This window comes from Crotalus tigris, unplaced genomic scaffold (genome assembly GCF_016545835.1).
Source record: "Crotalus tigris isolate CLP2741 ecotype Arizona unplaced genomic scaffold, ASM1654583v1 scf7180000021163.878790, whole genome shotgun sequence".
Lineage (NCBI taxonomy): Eukaryota > Metazoa > Chordata > Lepidosauria > Squamata > Viperidae > Crotalus > Crotalus tigris.
This window is the reverse complement of record NW_024098375.1, coordinates 216,824-234,725: the sequence shown is the minus strand read 5'-3', so window position 1 is coordinate 234,725 and position 17,902 is coordinate 216,824. Positions and strand designations below refer to the sequence as shown.

Genomic DNA, 17,902 nt, shown 5'->3' with positions numbered 1-17,902 from the left:
CTCTGATCTGGGGGTGAGGATTCTGGTTTCCAAGGATTCAAAGAGATTAGCAAAAAACTGGGATGCGGGTGGGTGGGAGAGCTGCAGGGTAGACTTGCTTGTCCCTATCTACAGTTCTTCAGAGCTTCCAGCAATGGATGGAGATGAAGCAGAGAGTTACTCCATCAAAACAAGTTGGAGAACAAACAAAATGTCATCAAGATTCGTAATGGTGAGAAAAGCTTCAGGAGATTCAAAAAGGGAAATGGCTGGCCCTGGCCTAATCCAAAGAGTTGCTAAAAGATTGTTCAGGTGCCTTTTGATTATGAAAAAAGATTTCCAGGAACAATAAACACTGCTATGCTTATAGATCTGATAAGGAAAACTGGTATTAGGTGGATCCAATTCTGATCATGATCTTACAAAGATAATTTTTCCTACCCTGCAGTCAGCAGTGCAAATTGAAAGAGCTGAGGGGAGAATGTGTTTTTAACTTGCACTGAGACTACCAAAGTCTCTTCCCAACCTGGTGTCCTCCAATTGAGAGGATAGAGGGAACCAAGCACCATAATGCCCATCTTTCCCCAGATATCAAGGTCACTAACAAAAGGACCACTAATTCTCATCTTGTGGAAATGCACTAGGGAACAGAGCCTGTTCCATCATGGACATCAACAAAGAAATGGCAGATGGCCACATCAGATTTTTCTCTCTGGATCTCTGACATCCACCCACTCCCAATTGTACCCCAATTTTATTCAAGGAGAGCACAAATTTAATGCTACAGTGAAGTCAAGGAGTCAAAATCACTATTTCAGGGAGCAAATTTTTTCAGACAATGCCAATAAATTTTTGTAGTGGAAGACTGGCAGGTGTGCCAAGTGAGGCCAAAGTCCCAATTGGAAGAAAAGCAGGATGCCTGTCTTCAATTGTTCCTTCCATGATACCATGTGCAGAGAAAATACATGGTATTAAAAGGGCCTAGGAAAGACCTTTCCAAATTAAGATTGCACCGACATTTAAAGTTCAGCTTCATACTCCTGTCATCTCTCAAAAAATAACATCCAGCATGCAAGAGAAAATACAATGGAGATTTAAAACAAGCCAAGCCAGGTTGACAAATGAGTCTCATGTTTCAGCCTTTGACATTACAGAATTAGCAGATTGGCAAGCAAATAAAGATGACTGCAGTCCTCCAGAGAAAACCTAAATCCCCCACCTATTAAATTATCACAAATGCTGGTGTCCAACCATTACTCCAGCACAGCTCCAGTACTTGCAGCTTCTAAACTGAGCATCATGTGATTAGAAGGATTTTTGAAAATTTATTCTAATCACCTGGGTAACAGTTACAGACTTGCTGGCAGTTAAAAGTTCACAGTGCTGCTATAACAGTTTGGGAATTTGAAAGGGATTGTCTCAAAACATCTGGAGATCACTAGAATGGGAAATGTTGAAGTCACTGAATTCACACAAGAAATCGGATAAAAGGCTATAATGCGAGGATTCCTTAATTTGACACTGGGCTAATTAAAACTTTTTTTAAAAAATATATTTTTTAAAAAAATCAGGACAATTTCCTTTTTATGGTTATGAAAGTAGGAGTTGGAAGAGAATTTAAAATGACCTTCCCATAGCAGGGATTGTGATTTTTGTATGAATTTGCCACATTGAAGACTTGTGGATACAGATTAACTTGATTCTGAGGAAAAGTGGAAAAATAGTTCAATGCAAGCTTGCAAGCAAAGTGAGGCATACTTTAAAACAAGAAAACACCAACCTAATTTTATATGCATACATCAGTAGGATTCAGGTGGTGGCGTCTTGCCAGGAATCAACTTTTGCATTGTGATAGTCCTTAGGAATGGGCTTAACCCAAGCTATCAAGTTTGCAGAAATCCGCATCATTGTACAAATCGTATAAGATATGATATACTTGCCCAACTCATCCCGATTAGCTTTTCAGTTTCTACTTGCTCGTTCGATTTTTCTCTTTAGGGATTCTGTTCAAACAGCGAAGCTTGCAAAGTCCATGCTTTTTTTAAAATGTGTCAATGACGTTTAATTTCAGCCCATGACTCTTTTGTGGACCTGTAACGCCTGGAAAATAGGTTTGTGCGATGGAAGTCGGGATGATGGGCGAGTCAAAATGTAAATACTTTTGCAGTATTTACAAGGAGGTTAAGTGCGGGCGGCTACGGTTGCAAAATCATTAATGGCAACGAGGAGTCGGTGAGTGGTTGGCTGCATTGTGGACACGAGAGGGCAGTAGTCAAATGTTTATGCTTTCTGACGGTTTAGGAAGGGCTGTAGGTGGAGAATAGGGCATTTTAAGTCGGAGAAACCCGGCGCAGGAAAGGGACGCCATTCTTTCTCCTTTCAAGGACTGGTGTAAGACTAAGTTGACGGGCAGCCGGAGAGCAAAAGAGGAGCAACAAAGGGCGGATTAAAACAGCTGAGCCGTATGCAGGTGCTTCACGATGCATTCCGCTACGCTTTCCTCAAAAGACGAGTCGGGCCTGCTTTTTTTTTTTTTTTTTTTTTTTGAGGCGGGCGCGTTTCAATAAAATGAACCAATTTTATTTTGGGAGTAATCGGCAGCGTAGAAATTGAATAAGCTGTAAGAGCTAAAGTTAACGGTCTGTCAAAGCCCGCAGTTAAAGTGGCCGGTTTATGTGGCTGCAGAGCAAAGAGAGCGACAGTTCTGAAAGCGAGAAAGGCTTTCCTAAACCTTCTTCCCAAGGTGGAGTAAGCACGTTTTAGAACGATGCCCAGGTTTCGGAGTGCTGAAAAAAGCCCGGACGACGGCTAGATGGCAGCAAAGCTAGGGATAGTCCGGAAGTTTGCAGCCCGGAAATGGTTGGGGGGGGGGGAAAGGTTGTGTGTTTTCTTTTTTTGCAGAATTGACTGTCCTCCGCCCTAGATGGCCCAGGCAGGTCTGCATTTGCTCCCATGTCAATTCCTAGGCAAGAGAATTCGACGCGCTTACTCATATTTAAAGCCCAAGATAAAGGTAATGTTGAAGGTGTGTGGAGGTGCATCTCCCGGTGTTTGAAGGAGCACCTGTGTGTCTGTGTGTGTTTTCTTCTCTGGGATTGGGAATGACACATTGCCCCTAAGCCAGTGTTTCTTAAAGGGTGATCTTAGGCCACTGGGGTCTCCTAGGATCTTTTCTGGGGTCCCCAAATGGTTCAAAATTATGAAGGAACTGAAAAAATAATTTTATGATTTTATATTTATGACTGCCTCACAGTCACATAACCACCAATTGTGTTCTTCACTGCCAGCTTTCAATAAGCAGAGTCAATAGAGAAGCTCGCAGTAAAATCGGAAAACATAGAATTGTTGGTTTCAATTGTGGTCAGGGTTATTTGTAAATAACTCCCTGATTCCTGGATAAGAGGACTACTTATCCTTAATAATTCTGTCTTGTCGGGATTTAGTTAATGCTTACAAACTATTAGTCCAGATCCCACACAGCTTTTACTAATTCTCATTATATGGAGGAGTACAGGTACTATCAATCATACTGATGTCAATTTCCTACAGTCTTGGTGGCCCCTCTGAATAACTTCATAACAGATATTAAGTTGTACAGGTAATCCTTGACTTAAGACCAGCTGCTTAGTGACCAAAGGTATGAAGGTCCCCCCAAAAATACTTAACCCAAATTCAGAATTCTGGTGGCTTGCTGTCCTCCACTGGTCACTTGATTGCATTTTGGATGCTTGGTACCTGGCCCACATTTATGGCCGTTTGCAATGTCCTATAATCGCATGACTTTGGTATACGATTTTTTTTTTTTGCTGAAAATTAGCATTTTTTTCTGGTTTCTGGCGAAAAAACCCAACATGCCCATTGTGGACAATGAGTTTGCTTAACAAGTGCATCATTCACTTTACAACTGATACGTCCATTAAGAAATGTCATAAAATTGGATTAGTCATATGGGTGCCTCAACTTAGGACCATCATGATATATGACAAAATTCTGAACTCCATTAGGGTTGCAAGTTGAGAATTACCTCTACTGGGAACAGAATGGAGTCCTGTGAATCCTCACCGTGTAACTACCAAGGACCCAAGAGACAAGGATAGAAAAGATAACAACTTTTATCCTTGGGCCAGTAATGTTCTTGGACTTAATTGCTACCTTAATGTGATATCTATTCCAAATGCCCAGAAATGTTTTCCGATTCCTCAAAAATGTTCCTTCTCCGCTTAATTCAGCAAGTAGCTTTCAACATCCTGTGGGAAAGTATAAAACACAACTTAATCTTGTAGGGAAAATCATTCTGAACTGAGTTGATTCAGATTTACAGAGGACAGAGATCACTGAGCAGTTTGCAGACTCCTGTTCTGCCACTGTTTGGCTGGATTTACTGCTGTTCCAAAACTTGATTTCCTCACTGAAAACGGGTCTGTGTCACATTTATTCCTTCCAAATAGCTCTGCTTCCAGTTATGATCATGAAATACAGTGATAGCATATGGTAGCTGTCTGACAACTTAGACAATATGGTACTAGGGTACTTTATAGTGTAACAGATACTTGAGGAAAAGATCAGATCGACTTTCCCAATCAAACTCCTTTACTCTTCTGAGTTTCTTCTTCTAAAGCAGTAGTAGTATGTTTTTTTTTAAAGTACCAGCATGAGACTGTTCAGTGCATCATACAGCTATGAGGTAAAGAAGTACAGAACATATTTTTTGCAAGTATCTGGCTGAATAGGAACCATTTACAAATGCAAATCCTCTGTATTTTCCTCTAATTTCTTATTGACAAGCCAAAACTATATTATTATTTTTTTAAAAAATGGAAGTTATGTGGATTTTTTTTAATATGAGAGATTTTGAGTTTTTGCTTTCTAGTGTCATAACGTTTTAGAATGTCTTACTCTACTGCCAATCTCAAAGCAATGTTTTAACAGTTCTGTCTTCTATAAGAACTGAACAGCAATAGATGAACTCCAGTTCACCTGTACAGTTTATGGAAAGATTTCACGTGTACAAAAACTGCCTGTTTCAACTTTTAACAGACATGTAAAACTTAGATGTGCTACAATGAACGCTGGAGTGCAGTGCTCTTGGGCTCCTTAAGGGGCATACTGGTGAAAAATTTCTTTGGGTTGTTTTTGACTTTTTTAAAAATAAAGATGAGTATAGTAGAGCAGGGCTCTTCAAACTTGGCCCTTTTATGACTTGTGGACTTCAACTCCCAGAATTCCTCAGCCAACATGCCTGGCTGTGGAATTCTGGGAGTTGAAGTCCACAAGTCATAAAAAGGCCAAGTTTGAAAAGCCCTGCTCTAAAGTCTGAAGGATAGAAGAACATTTGCTGATGAGTAGTATTAACGTAGAAAGGTTTTCTTCCAATCAGGCTTGGCTGTGAAGCTGTGGGGATAGGTGATATAATAAATGTGCAGGTTCTCTCAGTGACTTGCCCAAGCAAGAATGTAAATTGAAGCTGTTGTACAGGTAGTTCTCAATTTACAACCATGTGTTTAGCAATCATTCATAATTAACCATCACACTGAAAAAAGTGACTTAGTAGTAGCCCTTGCACTTACAACCATCATAGCATTCCAATGGTCACATGATTGAAATTTGGGCGCTCGGCAACTGGCATGTATTTTGAATGCTGCAGCCACCTGGAGTCATGGGATCGCCATTTGCAGCCTTCCCAGTTGGCTACTAGCAAGAAAAGATAAGGGAACCTGGATTCACTTAATGACTGTATGGTTCACTGAGCAACTGTAGTGATTCATGTAACAACTGTAGCAAAAAAAGATTGTAAAATTGAATGCAACTCACTTAACAACTGCCTGGCTTAGCAATGGAAATTCTAGACCCGTTTGTGGTTGTAAGTTGAGGACTACCTGTATGACCATTCCCCTAAAATCCCAAGGATGAGGCCTGTTCCCTTTTATACAAATGATACTTAATTTTGTTGTGAGTGACACAATGACAATAAAGATATTCTATTCTACAATCTGCTTCTCAAAGCTTCAGTCTTTTCTACTTAAACAATTGCTCCAAAAGAAATACTTTAGAATCAAGGGAGAATAACAGCGAAAGGACTAAAGCTCTGTGTTTCTTGTGAGTATTGCACTTTCGCTGACGAATTCCATTTCGGGCACCAACCTCCCTAGTCCACCTTCTTTGCAAAATAGATGTTTGTTAGGTTTTAGAGAATCTGGTCTTCCCAAGTCAGCAATACTTGTTCTAAGAGAAGTTCATAGATGTTGCACCATTTCTTAACCAATCCACCTACCCCATACACTGCAGTTCACAAACATGCCAAGTTTAACCTATCCCTAGTCCTTAGCCAGAGAATACGTTTCACATTCCAGCCCACACTCCAGTTCTGGAAACCTAAAGAGGCAATGCGGATGGAATCCAAAATCATTGCTGTCCCAAATTACATTGTCATAAATGCTGCAGCAGGGCCCAACTGGAGATTATTTATTTATTTATTTGCAGGACCTCTATACGACCCATATCTCAAATAATGATTCTAAGAGGCTCATAACAATCCATTAAAAAAAAAGAATAAAACAGAAGTACCCTCCCCTCTCAGATCCAGCAGCTTCTCAGACCTACAATAGAAAAGTAGCAAATTGGGGTCTACTAACCAATGAATTAGCTTTGATACTAAGATGCAGTTCAAATTATTTTGACCTACTGTTAGCCCATTGAGAAAATCCAGACAAGAAGCACAACAATAAATACTAGCTCTGTCTTTGTTGTAAGGTTACAATAACAGAATCTTGCAAGTCAGAAAATCCCTCCTAACCTTTGCATTCTGTGAGTCAGTGGTTTATTTTCCTTTCAAATAATCATTTTTCTTCTTCTTTCTAGAGTGCCTCTCTTGATGCTTAAGTTGAATTCCATGCTTTCCATTGGGACTTCTGAAAAACAACTGAGTGGCCATTCATTTTAACTAAAATTAATTTACACAGTGCCTTTTTTTTCTCTGAACCTCTTTTTTTAGCATTGTCCTCTTACTGAATGCAGCCCCTCCTGTAAAAAGGATTACTTACATCCTTGATATCTACAATTGAGGGTGTTGGCTTAGGAGAGGAATTACAAGTTCAAATTCCAGGAACGTGCTCAAGCAGATAGCCTGGTTCTGATTGGGCATTGGTTGGAAGAGCAAAGGATCTGTTTTTAGAACTCAGAAAAAATAGGATTCTGGAAACTTGAAAAGATCATCCAAGAATAGAGAACAGTACAGTCAATTACTACTGTATATTGAGGTTAATAAAACTGCCAAGGGAGAAGGACCAAATAAGGTTGTGTTCTCTTGGGGATCTTCTGTTGACAGCACAGCTAGAGCTCGGCTTCTTAGATGCATAATTAAATGTAATGAGTTGCCATGGGGAAACCTTGTGGAATCATTTGCCCAGAGATGTGTTTTATCATGGGAGATCTCTCAGATATAAGATTATTACATAGTTTTTACATTTCTTGGAGTTGGTAAGTTTCAACCCCCAAGAGTTTTGTAGAGTTCCTCAAAAGTGTAAGTTATCCATGGGATGTTGTGCAGGTGATGCTTAGTGAGTTCGAATATACAGTTCTGTGAAAATTGTGTTCATATTCAGCTGAAGTGAGGTCTCTGGAAAGCTGGATGGCTCTTTTTGGATTGGCAGAAAAGTAAATATAGTTTCTAGTTTGGTTATTCACACTTCTTGCAAAGCTTCCTGAGTGATCCCAGCTACTTGCTTTTCAGAAAAATCCCATGAACAATGAAATACATGCCAAAAAGAAAACAATCTTTTGTGCATGTCCTGTTGAAATATATAAGGTAAAGAATATTGAGAAACTTTGGGAGAGGGGAAAAAAGATAATTGGAAGTACTCTACTACTACCTTTCTCAGCTTGAAAATGTTCATCTAGGCTTCCTATCATTAGCAGAGACAGTACGAATGATGTTCATATGATGTTCAGGATGATGTTACCAAGTTGGTAATGAAATGTCTGCAAGCAAACAGCCAAGTTCAGAGAGCACCAAGGACTCCACAGTTCAACCCTTGAGCTACAAATATTCTCTTCTCACAGCAGAAAGCAACATGATAGCAATTTCTTGGTTGTGGAGCTGCCCTATCCTTCTGTTTTCAAAGCAGACATAAAAGAAAGTGAACAATTGTTACCCCCATTCTTGAATTATGTCAAAAGTGAACAAACGTGATGGCTGCTACCTGCTTGTCCAGGTGGATCTGACCCTCTTTGTCCCCCCCCCCCCGGCTCTGTTACCCAAGTATCCTTTTTCTTTCTTTCATCCATTTCAATTTCTACCATCTTTCTCTTCTAAACTCTTTCTCTCCATCCCGCTTCCACTCTGGACATAATTACAATCTTGGCAGCTCCCTCACTCCATTAGTCCATCCCCTTGACGGTTCCTGCAGCCAGCTTGAATTGCAATCTGCAGCAATAAAAAGATGTAGCATCTACTTTGTTCCAGGACCTTCTTCAGCACCTGTTGCGCTGTAATTTTCAGTGTCGGCTCTTCCAGTTTCCTGGAAACCAGAACAGCAGCAACAACAACAAAACCCCCCCACCTCCCTTGTCTCCGCTACATTCTTCTCTGTCTTTTCCAATCCTTAACACGGTATCCTTATCAGAAGTTGCATTTCATCATTTCATTACATTCTCTTCCACAAAGCAGAGGCAGTGACATCTTTTGCTCTTTTAATAAATTAGCAATGATTCTAAATTTTGTTACTTGTTTCAGAATCACACTTGTTTTCTTGTCTATGATGCCTCCTATTCTAATGGCTATCTGTTAGCTGCGTATTTAAATGTTCTCTGCTAAAGATGTTTTTTTTTGCAAAGGTGTTGAATATCATAGATAGACAGATTTAGAAAAAAAACAGTGGAATGTATAGTTTATTAAATAATGTGTTTAAGTGGGTCTGATGTCCCCCATTTAGTTACTTTAGAGCAGCTTTATTATTTTATTATTATTATTATTATTATTATTCCATGTTTTCAAATGAAAATGGAATGGAGCTTTAAGTTTGAGTGACTGCTTTAGATTTCAAATAGTGCTAAATATTTAATTTTAGGAATTTATTCATATATTTATTTATTGCTATTATTTAAAGCTATGCTACAACTGCATCCTCAGGCAGCACTTATCTCTTTTAAATCAAGGTACAGGAACAATGAGTGTAGGAGAAGGATTGGTAAAACCTGGGGGATGAAGTTAAAAAAGAGATCAGCTTAGAATCCCTATGCAGTCATAAGTGAACTAAGTCCAACCTCCCTTGAATCCATTCATTCTTACCTAACTCCAAGCAAGTATTGTTAGTTGAGAATTTCCCTGTGCATAGGCATGAGTGGCAGTAAATCAGTTTAATTGGACCTTCGTGAGTGGGCCAGATCTTTTGCACCTGACAATGTTAGTCTCTTGCTCCCATCAATCTATGCTGGATTGTTCCATCTGTATTTCCCAACTATCCTGTCCAAAATGTTATCCAAATTTGACAGCTTGCAGATGTGGGGAAAATAGGAGGAGGAAAGAATATTACGTTTTTGCTGCCTTGAGTTATTTATAAAAACCATAAAGACAGGATATAAATATATACATATACAACTCCCATCTTGGATGACAATGGTCAGCATCTCCAAAGTGGACCATTTGAACCTCACTCTATAAAAAATGACCACTAGGTCTCCGTGGCCTACAGCTTCCATCAGTTTCCTCAGCAAATATATCTTAATAGCTGCAAATGATGGAAATTATGAAATAGGCCATTTAATAATGACTCCTGTGCTGGGATGGTTATGCCTTCCATTGTACCTGTTTCAAAATTCTCCCTGTCAGACTTATTACTGTACCAAGATTCAAATGGCTCGCCCATCCTAATGTTGTTTTGAAGAGGCCTAAAGATGTGGCTCTTCATCTCTAGGCCTTTGAGAAACATGATTGAAACCCACTTTCCTTTTTTTCCCCTCTCATCTGAGTTATTTAACTTTGCCATCTCTGCTGTATTTTGGGTTACAACACAGTCTACTGTTTTCTTCTACCTTTTTTGTAACCTTTTGTGATCCATCCAGAGTTGTTAGGAGTTGGGCGGCATACACATTTAATAAATATTTTTTCCAATTTTCCCTAAATTTTGATTTTATTCAAAAATGCAAAAGAAAAAAAAAATAACAAAGACAAAACACAGCTAAGAACACACACAAAAAAGGTGAATTGAAAAGACAAAAAAGAAAAACCTGTATTTTTTCTACCCCTTAATTGAACACTGACAAATATATTGCAACAATAATAGCTTTCCCCCTTGCAACACAGGCCCAAAATTTATAAATGTCCACATCTTTTTGCAACCCAATTTGACCTGTCATATGTTGTACAGTATATATAAAGAAAAAAAATTAGTTAACAGGTTTGATCCGCTCAAAGTTTTAGAAAGCAAAAGGGCTCTTCTGGAAGACAGGTTTTTCTACTATAGGTCTCCCAAGGCCACATTTAGAAAAGGGATTGGGACAAATGTCACTTGTGATCAATCCAGGTTAAAAAATATTTTTAACTATGATGCATTTGCCTGCAAAAACAATTTATCTATTTATGGAATACTTAAGACTTTCTTAAAAGCCTTAAAAGCTGAGGTCACATTGATGTATGTGATTGAAAAAATTGCACAGCATCAATCGGAATTTGAATGTTAGAAATATGGCTATTTTCCCTTTCTTGGTCAACAGGAGTACAGTACTTCTAGCGATGGATGCCTAAGCCTCTCTTTAAATTAATTTTGACTATGTCTATGCGCCTGATAAAATATGTTTTTATCCCTGCCTGTAGTTGAGACCAGTATATCAACAGAGGCTTGTTATTTCTCTCTGAACTTCGGTTGTTGACCCTGGTGAAGAAACAAAAATGTCTTCTGCCTTGTTAATATTTAGTTTTTTGTGTGATGATGATGATGAAGATGATGAAGAAGAAGAATATACAGCTTTAAACATGGTGTTGACAATAAGCCAGAATTTAAAGTGCATAATTGGTAAAGGTGCTATGTTCTCCAACAGGAAAGCAAAAGGCTACTGAGGAACATAACACTATGTGGCAAAGTGAAAATGAGGAATGTTGTGCTGCTGTTTCTCTTGGGAGCTTTTGGACTTTACTGGATCCAGTACAAGTCCAGTCCCAAACCTGTCAGGACCTCTATTGTCCATCTTTTTGAATGGCGATGGGTTGACATTGCTCTTGAATGTGAAAGGTACTTAACCCAACATGGATTTGCAGGTGTTCAGGTGAGTAATGTCTCTCTTTAGTCATAGCTAAATAATCACTGATAGACTCTGAGCTCCCGTATATCCCGCTGCCTTAAAATTTTGTAAGATGCCAGCACATCTGACAGAGTGATTAGAGAGATTGGGCCACTTTGAACAGATAAACCACAAGCATCTTGCTTAATATAATAATAGCTCCAGTGATTCCTGAATGCAGTAATGGAACAAGCAAATATGGCTCTGACACATACAGAGCTAGAGGTTTCGACCTGTGGCCATTTGCTCATTGACAGTTTTAAGTTACAATGCTGCCAAATGAATTGTAGTTAGGAATTGCCCTCAGAACTCTGGCCATCCTAACAATCTCTTGGTCGTATGAATGGAATACATGTGCTTGGCAACCAGTTTGTACTAATGACTGGTTGTGGCGCCCTGCAATCACGTGATTGCCATTTGCAAACTTCTCCGCTAGCTTCCCAGAAAGTCAGTGAGGAAGCAGGTAGGGAAGGTTACAAGTCACTAAGATATGTCTCCCTTACCCATGTACCAACCATTCACACACCCCAACGTCCTTATTGAACTGCACTGCACACCCACTCACACTCTTCCTCACCTATGCCACACCCTCACATATTGTCCTCAACCTGAACCGCGCCTCCATCCACCTTCCCTGACTCACATCACAGCCTCCCTGATTCTTTCCAAACCCAACCCATGCTGCACCCTCATGCACCCTCCCAAACTCACACCACAGCTCTCGTGCAACCCCTTACACTCACACACCCTCCCCAACCTGCACTGCATCCTCAGGCAACACAATCTTGTTCTTCCTTGGAAACGGGGATCCTGATCACTGGGTTGGTTAAAGCATTCTACTCCCCAGTGATATTATATGAGTGAGAGATGCAGGAAACAAATGATGTAATTGCCTGTGTGTATATATCATCCTCTGCACATATGCAAATTGTTTTGTGGAGTCACGTGAGTCTTCTCAAAAAAGTTGGGGATTGCTCTTGGGAAGAAGGCAGAAGAATATTTTGTTTTTGTCTCTCTTCTGCTGCTTTTCCTGGGTCCAGATTCGTATCTGGATAATGGTAATCCTTAATATTATTACAAAGTTGTATAGTGAGGAGTGCAAAATATTTCAGATTTAAACGTTTTCAAGATTAAATCAATGTTGAGTTCAAAACAGATATTTCAATCTCATTTTCAATTTTTATAGAAATGGTTTATTCTGAAACAGTTGACTTTATATTAGATTCTACTTGAAGCTCAAAGAGTCTTCTTTTGGATTAAAACACTTCCAGTTAAATTGAACCAGCCAATTTGAAGCTTGAAGCAGTTCAAGCTTGAAATGCTTTGTATACCTTTAATTGACCATTGTTATTGTTACTTTCATATTCGTCCTAATATTCTTGTTTAAGCTATGTATTGGTTGGAGCAGATAAGATTAATAAAATTGAATAATAATATAATATTTGTTCTTTAGCTGCTCATTTTCTTTCTGAATATCTAGGTTTCTCCTCCAAATGAAAACCTTGTAATTATGAATCCTTGGAGACCATGGTGGGAGAGATACCAGCCAGTTAGTTATAAGTTATGTTCACGCTCTGGAAATGAAAGCGAGTTCAGAGATATGGTGACTAGATGCAACAATGTTGGAGTAAGTGGCCTTCACTACCTTAGGGTTAATTGAGGGGAACAGGAGATGTGAGGTCAAAGGCAATCCTAAGTGGAAGTTTTTTAATGGTGTCTTATATTTGTCCAATTTTCTAGATCCAAAGTTCTTATTAGATAGAATTGATTCTATATAATAAAACATTTGAATTCCTCAAATTTCCTTGGAGAAAAATTAAATAGAATCATTTTTGCTATGAAATATTTTTTATAATCATAGAAACAATTTCGTACAGTCTGGATTTGTCTGAAAGTTGCAGGAGGACTTAGTCTAAAAAAGACCCATCAGCTGAGTCAATTTCCAAGGGTGCTTGTCACCAAAACGTCTTCATCAGTTGCACTGTTTATATGTGTGTTTTCAATCCTCATTTTATTAGCATTCCATATTATATAAGAACGTTCTCAGACTTTGCTGGCTTAGTATTTTTTATGTCAAGCATCAGTTTTATCCAAATGTCATTTTGACATATATTATCTTTGTGGCCAATGTAATGCTAACACTAAAAATCACTACTAAATTGCAACTAGGTGCAACTCTGTATTCTCTTGAGTAAAGACAATCATGTCATTCTGCATATTGTCCTGAAAGAAATGAAGATTTGAGTCAGACATTGGCATAGGGCTCATTCCCCAGCCACATGGATGTGTTTTCTTTCAATCCTTGAGATAAAAGGGAAATAATGTTCTAAAAAATGCCGTGGGGAAGAGGGAAGCTGGCAGATAGAGAAGAATGTGGTGGGTAAGGCATTGGTATCTTAATCGGAAAAGTGACTGCAGCCATGCCGTGCCTGTTAAGTTCCTTTGTTAAGCTTTTGCTGGCAAAAGGCCATAGGAAGAGAGGCAGCTATAGAAATCACCTCTCTGTTCAGTGAGCAATTGAGGTGAACATGTCAACATTATTTTTTTAAAATAATATGTATTCCCTCCTCTGAAATGTGCAACCTATGCAATATTTTATTTTGTAAAACCAGAGATTAGGAACAAAATGGTTGGTCACCTCTCCCACATTCGGTATGGAGAGGTGGAAAACCTACCATGGGAAATCTAGTGGAAGACTACACTTTGTTTTCTGTTACATTGCTGATCTGACCAAACCACCTAAAACAGTGTTTCTCAACCTTGACAATTTTAAGGCATTGCTGGCTGTGGAATTCTGGGAGTTGAAGTCCACCTGCCTTAAAATTGTCAAGGTTGAGAAACACTGACTTAAAAGAAAATGGAATGGAAGAGAGTACTCCAGTCTCTATGGTAGCCACAACAGAAATGGCCATAGAGGCATGGAGCCTAGATGTAAGTGTGGGGCTCTGCAGCCAACCAGTTAAAATCCAGCAAGTTACTCTTGCCGACAAGATTGAGAGCACATGCACAGATCTTGTGCTGTGATATCTTGGAAAAACACCACTTTTCTGTTGGAATACCTGAGCAATAGGCTGAGAATAAGATGGAGGCTTTGGTGTCAGAATATGACCTCAGCAAATGTTAATTAGGATGTGTTCAAGGCGGGGAAAAGAAGTGTGGATGGCCCCATAATGGGGTAGCAAATACATATTTGTAATTTTATAATATGCTGCTCTAGTAATATAGAGGAACTACATTAGCATAAGAAATTATGTTTCCTTTTGATTTACCTCCTGAAAGAATGGGACGCCCAGATTTATGTTTTGCCTCCTTATTTGTTTCATTTATATATGCATTTTTGGAGTGGCGTTGATTCAAAATGGGAAAAGTATCTCCTGTACCAACATTTGAAGTGGGACACAGTTTGCAAAAAGTGGGAATTGCATTTAAAAAAAAATAATCCTCTGAATCTGGCAAGTACTAATTTTAAATAGTTCTGTAGAAAAATTTGTAGACCAAAGCATGAACCAGCTAATTCCTTATACAGAAGCAAATCAAAAAGAAAAAGAAATCCTTTAATGTGTTATTAAAACTAGCCCAGATGCCCCCAAAGAATGTTCAAGATTCTGAATTTTTTGGGACATTTTTTTTAAATACAGCAACCAGGGATGACCGAGAAAAATATATAAGTTTAAGAATATTAAGGTTCTGCAGTCAACCACTTAGACTAAACGTGAAGATGGATATTGCAGATTGAATTAATGAGTTATTGAGAGAAGTTGCAAGTATTAGATTATATTTAAACATCATGGATGAAACTAACAAAGGCCTAATACTCATTTTCTCCCATTTCTGTGAACATGAAGATGAAAAGTCCTGGATTTGTCTCTTGCCTTGGGCAAAGTTGATGTTCCTAGCTTCAGCAGAAAGCTTATGTTAGCAATACCAGACTATGTGCATATGTAACCCTTAGTGTGCTGATAGCTGATTATTAGTGGCTGAAGAATGTTTTAGATGGAAGAGTGCAACAGGAACAACAGAAAATAGAAAAGACGATTGTGTTCTAGGTAAAATGTAACTGTTTTTATATTTTGAACAAGTTTTTCCTTACTAAGGCTTGGTCATTTTCAAATGCAAGCATTTTAGTTGAGTCTGTGAATGCTTTGTGTATAAGGAAAGACCTTGTGTTAAAAGAAAAAAAAAGACACGGCTAAGATGAAGTGACGTTATATATACTTTGCTTGTATCTTTAAAAGGTCCATATTTACGTGGATGCTGTATTCAACCATATGCTCAATTCAGCAGCTGGATCCGGTAACCATGGAATCTGTAAGAGCTATTTCAATGCAGAACGCCACGATTTTCCTTCTGTCCCGTATTCGAGATTTGATTTTAATGATCCAATATGTAAAACACCCAGTGGGGATATTGAAAACTACAGTGATCCTATTCAGGTAGACTTTCCCATATTGATGTGTTTTGTGGTGGTATAGGTTTTATTATTACAAGTGGTGGTTTACTATAGATAAATGCAGTTTTCCATTTTAGAAGCAAAACCTTAATTGCTCTTGAAGATGAAAATCCAAATCGAGCATAAGTTTGTGAGTATTATACGGTATCTGTATTTGCTGGAGGGGAGAAAGAGCACTCTTAAGGCAATTGAGCTTGTCGATGGCAAACAATTAGTCAAATCTGTTGGCTGCTTCATAGAATGCATAAAAGACAATTTTTGTGGTACGCAGCAGTGACTTTGCAAAACTCCTGCATCTTTTTAGACATATGTGGATATTGAATGAGAGATATCAATATAAGATTGGATTTGTTAAAACAAAAATCAAAGGAGGATTTTTGATTGTCCGATATCATCTAATGTAACCAGTCTTGTGGATGTATCTGAACTCCTTGTTGTGATCGGAATGGTTGTGTGAATAAAAAGATTTCTGAAGATGAACACACCCTTTATTCAGTAAATAAATTCATAGAATATAGCATTAACAAAGCATACCTATTGAATATATGATATATGAGAGCCAATTTGGTCTAGTGCAGGGGTAGGCAACCTTGGCTGTTTTATGACTCGTGGCTGGCTCAGGAATGGCTCAGCATGGCTGGCTCAGGAATTCTGGGAGTTGAAGTCCACGAGTCATAAAAGAGCCAAGGTTGCCTACCCCTGGTCTAGTGGTTAAGGCATCAGGCTGGAAACCAAGAGAGCATGAGTTCAAATCCCACCTTTTCCATGAAAGCCAGCAGGGTGACCTTGGGCAAGTCTGTGTCTGTCTGTCTGTCTGTCTCTCTGTCTTTCTCTCTCTCTCTCTCTCTCTCTCAGCCCAAACCACTTCACAGGGTTGCTGTTGTGGGAGGAAAAAGAATATTAATTATGTTCACTGCAGGATAAAAATCAAACTCAAAAAGCAACCAAGTAAAATTGTACTTTCAAAAAGTAGGACTCGGAAAAATCAAGCAGCTTTTATTCTAGTAGAGAGCTGTGTTGTAAATGCTTGAAAACAATAAGGACAAGTCTCAAAGGTGTTTTTTTTTTTTTTCAAAAGGTAGCTGGACTGTGTCTTCTGTTTGAGGAAGAAGATGTTTTGCTTCTCATCCAAGAAGCTTCATCAGTCAGAACTGATGAAACTTCTTGGATAAGAAGCCAAATGTCTTCTTCCTCAAAAACAAACAAACAAACAAAACCATAGTCCAGTTGCCTTTTGAAAAAGCACCTTTGAGATAACCATGACCTGGATGACTGAGAATCTCCATGGACAATACGGACAAGTCTCATTGGATTTTCAGCATCCCAGAACATTCTTGCAGTGATTGAGGTTTGAATCATATATCTGGTTATGGAGAGATGCTTAAAGCTTTAATTCTTTTACTCTTTCAACATTTTCCCAAGTCACATTGATTTTGTTTTGTTTTGTTTTGTGTGGTTGTAGTAATCATTTCCCCCATACGTATAGGTTCGTTACTGTCGACTTTATGGGCTCCTTGACCTTTCCCAGTGGAAAGACGAGGTGCGTTCAAAAATAATAGACTTCTTGAACCACCTGATTGACCTTGGCGTTGCAGGGTTCCGAATTGATGCTGCTAAGCACATAAGGCCCGAGGACATCAATGTTATTTTAAGCAAACTAAATAACCTCAATGCCCGATGGTTCACCAAAGGTTCACGACCTTTCATCTATCAAGAGGTAAATAATAATAATAAAAGGAAAGTTCCCAGCATTTGTCCATTGTTCTTCAATGTTCATGTGCTTCAAATGAGCTATCTTACAATTTGTGGACTGGGGGACTTAGGAAGAGTAATTTGCCAAAGGTCAACAATTCTGCTCGCTCTGTCTGTCTGCCCGTCGATTGTCAGCAGCTCAGAATTGTAGGATTCTCAGGAGCTCACAAAAAAAGGATCTACTCTAATACAATATGTCCCTGCTCAGTATTAAGCTTCATTTCATATCAGATCGTAGCTCTAGTGACCTTAAGATCCAATAGACTTTTGGTCTGTTTCAGAAAAGCAATTCTTTAAAGATCAACTCTAAGGCATTAACTTAAATGACTAGAAGATCTAATGTGCTTGTTGGCATTTGTGTAAAATCTAGGCTCTGGATTTAACAAGCCTTTCCAAATTAAAAATTTAAAAATTAATCGATTTGAGGAGAAACTTAATTTAGCTAAG

The 17,902-nt window shown here is 38.7% G+C and overlaps 1 protein-coding gene across 6 annotated transcripts in view; it reads left to right on the top strand.

Annotated features, from left to right (window-relative positions):
- Positions 1-92: 92 nt before the first annotated feature.
- The window catches only part of LOC120320105 (pancreatic alpha-amylase-like), a 35,398-nt gene continuing 17,588 nt past the window's right edge, over positions 93-17,902 (top strand). For 4 of the 6 annotated variants that reach the window (XR_005559904.1, XR_005559901.1, XR_005559902.1 and 1 more), the window contains exons 1-5: positions 93-2,992; positions 11,014-11,238; positions 12,734-12,880; positions 15,489-15,686; positions 17,190-17,420. Coding sequence is in view for 1 of the 6 variants with exons in the window: in XM_039369559.1 (XP_039225493.1) it covers positions 2,903-2,992; positions 11,014-11,238; positions 12,734-12,880; positions 15,489-15,686; positions 17,190-17,420 (891 nt within the window). In the remaining 5 variants the exon portion in view is untranslated. The remainder of the gene's footprint in view (positions 2,993-11,013; positions 11,239-12,733; positions 12,881-15,488; positions 15,687-17,189; positions 17,421-17,902) is intronic. The other 2 variants (XR_005559903.1, XR_005559905.1) reach the window with 2 other exon arrangements.